The sequence below is a fragment of the Quercus suber genome, unplaced genomic scaffold (assembly GCF_002906115.3).
Source record: "Quercus suber isolate HL8 unplaced genomic scaffold, Cork oak 2.0 scaffold_135, whole genome shotgun sequence".
Classification (NCBI taxonomy): Eukaryota; Viridiplantae; Streptophyta; class Magnoliopsida; order Fagales; family Fagaceae; genus Quercus; species Quercus suber.
In genome coordinates, this window is record NW_027069597.1 from 398,902 (window position 1) to 407,937 (window position 9,036).

General features: G+C 31.7%; 1 protein-coding gene across 2 annotated transcripts; it reads right to left on the bottom strand.

Moving 5' to 3' along the window:
• Window positions 1-2,878: 2,878 nt before the first annotated feature.
• On the bottom strand, window positions 2,879-5,231 carry LOC111995734 (probable inositol oxygenase). 2 transcript variants are annotated; one of them, XM_065776493.1, is made up of 11 exons: window positions 5,117-5,231; window positions 4,918-4,996; window positions 4,739-4,817; window positions 4,441-4,645; window positions 4,179-4,238; window positions 4,038-4,090; window positions 3,824-3,946; window positions 3,624-3,693; window positions 3,445-3,523; window positions 3,174-3,255; window positions 2,879-3,081 (listed from the first exon to the last, which is right to left on the bottom strand). In XM_065776493.1, exons 1-11 carry the CDS (start codon window positions 5,142-5,144, stop codon window positions 3,052-3,054), a joined length of 888 nt encoding a protein of 295 aa, XP_065632565.1. In that variant the 5' UTR covers window positions 5,145-5,231; the 3' UTR covers window positions 2,879-3,051. The 2 variants fall into 2 exon arrangements, with proteins under 2 accessions (XP_065632565.1, XP_065632566.1); XM_065776494.1 differs by having other exon boundaries at window positions 4,918-4,990; window positions 5,117-5,228.
• Between the last annotated feature and the right edge of the window lie 3,805 nt (window positions 5,232-9,036).

Below are 9,036 nucleotides of genomic sequence, written 5' to 3' on the forward strand. Positions count from 1 at the left end.
ATTTATTATTCTATATAACTTTTACATGCATAAGGCTTTTAAATACTTGATCAAAATCAAAAAATTTGATTTCTTGAGCAAAGATGATATTTTATGGTTCATATGCTTGCTTTAGTCCATAAATAGACTTTTAGCAACTTGTATACTAATCACTATTGGTTCTTTGCTATGAATAAGTCTTGTTACATCATATAGATGTCTTCCTCAAGATTGCTACTAAAAGAAACTTTCTTGATATTCATTGCCATATTTCATCTAAATGAAATATAATGAATAAGAGAATCTAGATAGAGTTAAACTTGACTATTGGTGAAAAAATCTTTTCTTAGTCGAACCATTTCTTTTTGAATATATCTTTTCACCACTAGTCTTGACTTTGAAGGTTTGCACCTTCAAATCTATCAATCTCATTTACTTGTAGACCTATTTGAAAACAATAGGCTTAATGCAATTAAGCGCCTCTACAAGTTCTAGACTTTAAATAGAATTTAATTTTATTCACATAACCTTGAATCAGTAATCCATATTCATATCATCTAATGCCTTTACGTAGGATCGAGGATCAAATTCATATCCTTGTGGAATAACTACAAAAATTTATTCCAAAACTATGAATTTATTTGGTAATCCTCCCACTACGATGTTGTACTAGTGTAATAGTTATCTATAGAATAATGTCTTGCGGTGTATCTAATACAACCATTTCATTTCAAAATGTATTTTATAGTTGTCTTTTAATAAATTCTGACATTTTTCTTCTAGAACAATCTAACTTTAATTCTACCTTTAAAAGAGCCCTATTCCTCTTTTATGTATATACTAACTTAAAGAAGTCATTGGAACTTTATTCCTTTACAAAAAGGAATCCTAGATCATATTATTCTCTAAATAGAATTCATAGATTGTGAATATAACAAAATAATGATTCTAAAAGCCCATCTTTCACCAATCTTGAATAACACTTAGATTAATAAGATAAAAGACAGCTTTACAGATCTTATCCATAACCCCATGCATTGGATGACTAGATCTCAGTTGCAAAGGTTGTTGAACTTGTAACATAACCAATAAACCCACCACTAACATTACTTGCAAATTAACAGCCCACATTGTTGGTCGTGGATATTCTCTCCCCTGGAAAGCTGGACGTGTGCAAGAACTGTGTAGTGAAGAGTGAGGAGAGACAAAAGAATATGGGCAATATATGTTTTATTGGGTGTGGAGTCATGTGCATATTGAAGTTTAGATGTCATTCGTATTTGCCAATCAATATTATAAAACAGGAATACAACTGGCTGAGAGTTATAATTCACGTGGAGAAACCCTTTAATAATTTTCATAGCCTCGGTACTTAGCTCACAAAAGCACACGATTATCACAATTCTAATTCATGGTTAGAAACATGTACTTACAGGCACTATTTACTGTAATTATCGCTAACGGTAGATGATGGAGAAAAAATAACAAGTCTATACATAGAGTAACCCTTTAATAATTGTCATAGCCTCGTTACTTGGCTCACAAGAGCACTTGATTACCACAATTCTAATTCATGGTTGGAAACATGTACTTGCAAACACTCTTTATCGTACTTCTCGCTAATGGTAAATGATGGAGAAAAAATAATAAGTTTATATGAAAGTGATAGATGATCAATCACAATCTAACTATTACATAGGATAGTTGCAATAGAGTTTATATGAACATGTACTTGCAGACACTCTTTACCGTAATTCCTGCTAACGTATAGTAGATGATGGCTAGTCCAATAAGCTCATATTTAACAACCAAAAAGACTACTGGGAAAGCCTTAGGCAAGAATATTTAATGAAATCAAATGAAGCATGATATCAAAACTAGCCTTAGCCCAATCACTGGCCATATTCTAAGTATGCATAAGATCCCAACCAACTCCTGCCTAGTTTAGCTGGTGCCAACACAAGATATATGCCCTCAATTACACATACTCTGGAGTATGGACAACACAAAAGAAGAAGATGGCCCAACCACTTGCCTTAGGAATAGAGACTACTAACAGTTGGGTTTAAGGCCAAATCTATTAATGTTCTTAATTTATTCGATTTACTTTATGAAAGGACAAAATTTAGCAACAAAATTAGTTGTAGCCTAAGGCTATAACCCTACTCAATTAAATAAATATTACTACATATTTTGAAAATCTAACCGTTGAATTGTATGCTCTTTACACTCTTAATATACATGTCAAATTTTGTATCAATCAAATATTATTTACAATATGATCTCTAAGCTTATATTTTATGCATAATTTAAACTACAAAAACTTGCAATTTAAACAATTTATTGATGACATAGCTATTGATCTTTAATTTTCTAGAAATTTTACAAGCATGGAAGATATAAGAAGAAGATATAATCCAATGATGGATTTGTCAAAATTCGCCTCCAATAAAAAAAAAAATATTGAGTAAAATTGTAGCCTTAGCCTTCAACTAATTTTATAACTTAACTTTATCCATTTTTTAAATCTTATTTTATTTTCCTACTTGTTTTAGGGATTTAATTCATCTTCTTACTTCATTAGTAGAATTTTCATTGGTTAGAATTGTTTCCTTTTCTTGTTACGATTATAAGTTTGGAACTCTATTTAAAGAACCTGGAATTCAATATTGTATACAGTTTGCTTCAGTAATGAAATTGATTGTTGGAGTTTTTCCTTCAATAGCTTGGTGTTGATTCCAGATAACCCTAGGTGTTGATTTCTAAGGGTTTTTTTTTTTTTTTTGGTTCTTGTTGAAGCCGCAACATTAGCATTATTTGATTAGGCCCCAGGGCCTTAAAGACATCCCACACATGGCCTCCTGGCCATCAATATATAAGAAGTAAGAACCAAGCCAAATAATAATGAACACGCCACATCTCTATGATGTGTTTTATTTATTAATATTTTACAAACTTCTTAGTACTGATTACAGAAATTTATAGTGCATATCCAAATAAAATTAACTTTGCCAATTGAAAGCGAGCACAACTAAAAGTATGGCAGGCAGCCTAAAGCCGGATCTTCAAGGATTACCATCTGATCACCTTTTTTGGGAAGTACTACAAAAAGAAAGAAAAAAAAATTCCAATTTTAGTAAAGAAAAAAAAGTGTTTAAAATTACCAAAGCACAGAATTTTGCACTGGTACACACCTTTTTTATGAGGGATTCATAGTATGGTTTAACTTTTTCAACATCAACATGAACTTTGCTCTTACTGTAGAGATCATATTTGCTGTTATTTTGTACAATACAATAAAATCAGTTTAGTTGTCACAATCAGCTTAACAAAAACTGAATAATTGTTGGGGAAAAACACTGATGCTCACAATCAGCTCAATGAGAAATGAAAAATTGTTGGGGAAGAACACTGGTAAGAAAGAAAAAAAAAATGTACAAATTAAACAACAAAATGGAAGCTTACCTGAATATTTGACTCCACTTCAGATTCTCTCTGTCCTCGTCATTCATTAGGTATTGATATTTTCCATCAGAATGCATTACTGCAAGATGAACAGATAAAACTCATTTTATTGTATAAAAACGATTCAAGAATATTAACTATTTTCAAACTTACAGGAAAAGATAAAGAATAATGCTTACGGTATAATGAGTGATATCGGATAATAAATAATGCAGCTGGAGGTAGAGTAGTTCCACTTGCCTTGAGCACCTAAGGATTTGGAAACAACATTATTAGTATTATGATTGTTATTTTGGAATAACATATTGTGGAAATTTCAATATGAAAATCTTATTAAAGATTTTTCATTAAAAATTCATTGAAGGTTCAGAGGATATACCAAGTACATGTAATCGTCATGCCCCCATGACAGCAGCACATTTTCAAGTCCACATCCTTCAGAGTAGACTCCAAGTTTAGTGTTGTAGGCAGGATTGTTGTAATCTGGATTTTCCTTGAGATACTGCAATGCAAAAGATTCGAAGAAATTTCTTTCAGTTGACTGACTACATATAATCATGTCAAACATAATTAACTAATGTTTTTGAGAAGACCTTGTAATAAACAGTCGCTTCGTCAAAAGCACAACCAACAATTAGCGTATCTCCTGCAACATCAGAATTCATCATCAGATTGAAATGACTCGAAACAAGAGAAATATATTAACATTTATTTGGTCAAAGAACATTTCTTACCTACAACAGCCCACTGGGGAAGCTCTCCAAATTTAGGATGGTAAAGAACCTTTCCAAGATCTGAAATCCACGCAAGAATCAATTATCAAGTTGTTTTATGTAAACTTGAATATATAGGGCCTAGTGTGTGTAGTTATTATCTGATATTATGAATAAGAGCATAGAGCCACTAACTTAAACTTATAAAATTACACATTCAAAGAACTTATATTTTGCATGTTAGCCTTAGAACGGAAACTAGGAGTGTGCATGGGGTATTTACCATGAAGAAGGCCAGTCAAGTGCAGCCAATCTTCATTAGGATAATCTTTTCTTATAGCTTCAGCCGTCTGCAGCATATGCTGAATCTGAGGTTCATCCAGGTCAGGGTCACTTTCATCCACAAAATTCTCAAGGAGTTCAACGGCTTCCCATATGGACATCTCTGCTTTGTTCAATTTTGCATACTCTTCCCTTGTCCTCTTTACCTGCATTTGCATTGAAAGTTTCATATATCAAATTGAATCTATGAAGTCCTAAAGTTTAATATTTAAACATTAACTTATTGAAAGTGTACTTACAAAATCATATGTTTGGTTAATATGATGCAACCGATAGCAATTCTCCACAATGCTTAGCCTCACAGTTGATTCATAATCCCTACCACACATTTTGACACAATTCATTGAATGAGAAACTACACCATTTATGAAAAACACCTGATCTTATAAACAAAGATTGTGGAAGAAAATGTCAAAACCTGAATGATTGGCCAAAGGCATTGGATTCTGGCACAGTAAATTCATCTGATGCATCTTTTGGTATTGCATTCTCTGACACTTAACAAGAGAACACAAAATTTAGACTCCAATTGAACTAAGCTTATAGACTTACAATAAAATAAAAATTATTGACATTCATGGACAAAAGGAAGTAGGAAACAATAATCAAAGCATTACCAACTGCCTGGTTCTCAACGGCAATCATCTTGTTCCCTCTTAAAAACTCAGAAGAAGGCAAACAAAGCAAGGACAAATACCTTTGAAAGGCCCCGGTCAGATTTATAGGTAAATAATAAGTCCTCAACTGAAAATAGACCAGGCTTGGACTCCTCAACTGCAAACTTTCATTATCCTAAAGCTAATTTATCCAAAAAAACTTTACCTTAAAATAACTTGTTTCTGTAAGAGTATTGAATGGTCAATCATTATCTTCATTTTAGCAATGTAACCAAATTCCTAATGCTTTGGTTGTTTTGTTGCCAAAAACATGCATCGTTGTCATTTACAAAGAAAAGAGGAAAAGTAAATGTGATAACGCATTGAGTCAGCTTTGTGGATAATCACATCCTATTTTTCGTAATGCAAAAAACTAGCCTAAGATATGGATGACAAGACAATCCAGTCATGGCCAACTCCATGTTTTGACTTTTGTGTTCTGTTCTGAGTATAAGGCATAAAAAATATAAAATCAACAACTGAGCTAGGATATTTGTGTATGAAAAGCCAAGACCATCAAGAAAGTTCAGTTTTTTTTTTTTTTCCTCCATTGATTGGATTGGAACCTAAGAACTATGCTCACCAAGAGCAGATGATTGTATTTTGCCACGTAAACATGACTGTGTGAGTTTCTATCTTGTATTGTATTGACCAGAAGTAGCCAAGATATGTATGAGATGTATAATTAGGATATATTAGTTTAGAAAGTATAGTTCATTTTTTCTGCCATTGAGGACCAAGTCAAGATATTGGTTTCAAGAGAAAATTATGGGATTGGTTAATACATCAAGGGATTGATTGCTAAAGAAAATCATGGAATTGAGGCAATCAATATGTAATTTTTATTCAAATGTCATGGACTTTTGTATCTCGTTATAAATATGAAATTCATCCTAATGTAAAATGTGAAGGAGTCTTTTAAGTTGTAGCTCAATAAGCTTCTGAGGTAGTTCCAAATGATGTGTCCAGATTCAAACCCACTCCTTCCCAACTATTAAATTTTAAATTAAAAAAAAATGGAGAATCCTTATATGTGTGTGTGTGTGTGTGTATAAAGGTGGAAAAAAAAACCATGATTTAACAATTTCGTTCAAGCATGCAGTGATGACAAATCGTATTCAAGACATTGGTATCTAGCTACATAGGCCAATCCTAACCTAACTCATTTAATAATCATTTCAAAACCCTTCTACCCTGACAAAACCCATTTATTAAGTGAGTGACACAACATGACCCATATAGCTCGCATAATATACACAAACACTACTGATTCCAAATGTTTGATAAACTCGTATTGGGTTAACATTTAAATGACCCATTCCAAACCATTCAAAAAATAAGCCAAAATGAATTTAAAATTATTTTAATTACACTATTCTATTGAGAAAATTCAAATTTATATTAAATAAAAATGACATTTATTTATATGAATGGAGCCATTTTGGGTTGATTTTAGGTTAAGCAAATTAACACTAAATTGACATACTTAATAATTATGTCAAAAAGGATTCGCTACAAGCATTCTCTCTTTCCAAAAACTCTCTTACAGTTCCGTTCTTACAAAGCTACAATTTGCTAACCCTTCTAGTTTTTTGGCTTGGATCCAATATCCTGTGGGGACTAGTCAAAATTCAAATATCCTTCAAAAAAGTTAAGCCCCTTTTCTTTTTAAATTCCAAAATCTCTCTTGTTTTAAAGTTTATGCTTGTTTTTGTTTGTAGAATTAGGTTAGGATTTTGTTTGATCACTTAGAATGAAGAAGATGTAGAATTAGAGTTTCATTTTGTCAGGATGCGTACTCATGCCTCACAACTGCGTATGTATGTTCAATGTATGTTTATGGAACAACAGCTCATGTGTATGTCTCTGTCTGCAAAAATAACAATTTGAAACCTACTTTTGGCTAAGCACACACAGTGTATAATCTTTGTACCCTATTTTCTTGAATTATTTTTAGTTTAAATTCCTCTCTATCTATATATCTATATCTGTATCTATATATATACTAATAGACAAAGCTGATAGAAAATTCAATTAAATTTTAATTGGATTCTCGATTTAATTTGCACCACGTGCCCTATTTAGTTTTTAATTTTGTGTCACGTGAATTATTGAGTGTATAAGTCGAAGAGTTCAATTCTTATCCATCTAAGTTTTTTATTTTTGTGGTAAGTGAATTATTGGGTATAAAAACCGAAGAGTTTAAAACCAATTTAATTTTAAATCTCTCTCTCTCTGTCTCTCTCTCTCACACACACACACACATATATAATGAGAAACCATTCCATATTTTAGAAATGTATAGTTTAAAAAAGTGTAAAATAATACCATGTATAATTTAAACATCCTCTAAAATTTTGGGGTACACACTAGTATATATTAATAGGTAAAGCTTAGAAAAAGTCCAATTAGAATTTCAAATTAGAGTCCAATTTTATGACATATTGGCTTAGGTACATCGGGTAGATTAGGCTTGGAGGGTCTCTTGCTTACTCATGTATCCCAACTAATTGTCTAGTGGATCGATTTCCGCTTGGAGGGCGGCGGAGAGGTTTTTCGCCGAGTTCTTTGGTTTACTCTTCGAAAACACGTCTTGGTGTTTTCTGTGTTTGCATCTCTCTTCCCTACTCTTTTATATTCCATTACACTGCTGTGTTGTTTAGTTTATGGATTAGAGTAGCTATATTGTTCATCCGCTCGCTTTTACACTATTCCGCACTTTATATTAAAGTTGTGTAAAATCTATCGAGCCGTAATTTTAATCGGGGGTCTAAACAGCTCTTGTGTATTTCAACACGTTTTCGAGCTTTCAATATACACAAACACTACTCATTTCAAATGTTTGATAAACTTGTATTGGGTTAACATTTATATGACCCATTCCAAACCATTCAAAAAATAAGCCAAAATGAATTTAAAATTCTTTTAATTACACTGCTCTATAGAGAAAATTCAAATTTATATTAAATAAAAACGACATTTATTTGTATGAATGGAGCCATTTTGGGTTGATTTTAGGTTAAGCAAATTAACACTAAATTGTCTTACTTAATAATTATGTCAAAAAGGATTCACTACAAGCATCCTCTCTTTTCAAAAACTCTCTTGCAGTTCCGTTCTTACAAAGCTACAATTTGCTAACCCTTCTAGTTTTTTGGCTTGGATCCAGTATCCTAAGGGGACTTGTCAAAATTCAAATATCCTTCGAAAAAGTTAAGCCCCTTTTCTTTTTAAATTCCAAAATCTCGCTCGTTTTAAAGTTTATGCTTGTTTTTGTTTGTAGAATTAGGTTAGGATTTTGTTTGATCACTTAGAATGAAGAAGATGTAGAATTAGAGTTTCATTAGAATTAGATGTAGAATTGGACCCTATTTTCTTGAATTCTTTTTAGTTTAAATACCACTCTATTTATATATCTATATCTATATCTATCTATATATATATATATATACACTAATAGGCAAAGCTAATAGAAAATTCAATTAAATTTTAATTGGATTCTCGATTTAATTTGCACCACGTGCCCTATTTAGTTTTTAATTTTGTGTCATGTGAATTATTGAGTGTATAAGTCGAACAGTTCAATTCTAATCCATTTAAGTTTTTTATTTTTGTGGCAAGTGAATTATTGAGTATAAAAACCGAAGAGTTTAAAACCAATTTAATTTTAAATCTGCCTCACTCACACACACACACATACATAATGAGAAATTGTCCCATATTTTAGAAATGTATAGTTTAAAAAAGTGTAAAATAATACCATGTATAATTTAAACATCCTCTAAATTTTGGGGTACACACTAGTATATATTAATAGGTAAAGCTTAGAAAAAGTCCAATTAGAATTTCAAATTAGAGTCCAATTTTATGACATATATCCT

Excerpts from the sequence above, each read along its gene's own strand:
- LOC111995734 (XM_065776493.1), bottom strand. The coding sequence starts at position 5,144 with ATGATTGCCGTTGAGAACCAGGCAGTTG. Across the intron at positions 4,818-4,917 it reads GCCTTTGGCCAATCATTCAG|GGATTATGAATCAACTGTGA; the intron begins GTTTTGACATTT and ends AATGTGTGGTAG. Across the intron at positions 4,091-4,178 it reads TCCCCAGTGGGCTGTTGTAG|GAGATACGCTAATTGTTGGT; the intron begins GTAAGAAATGTT and ends CTGATGTTGCAG.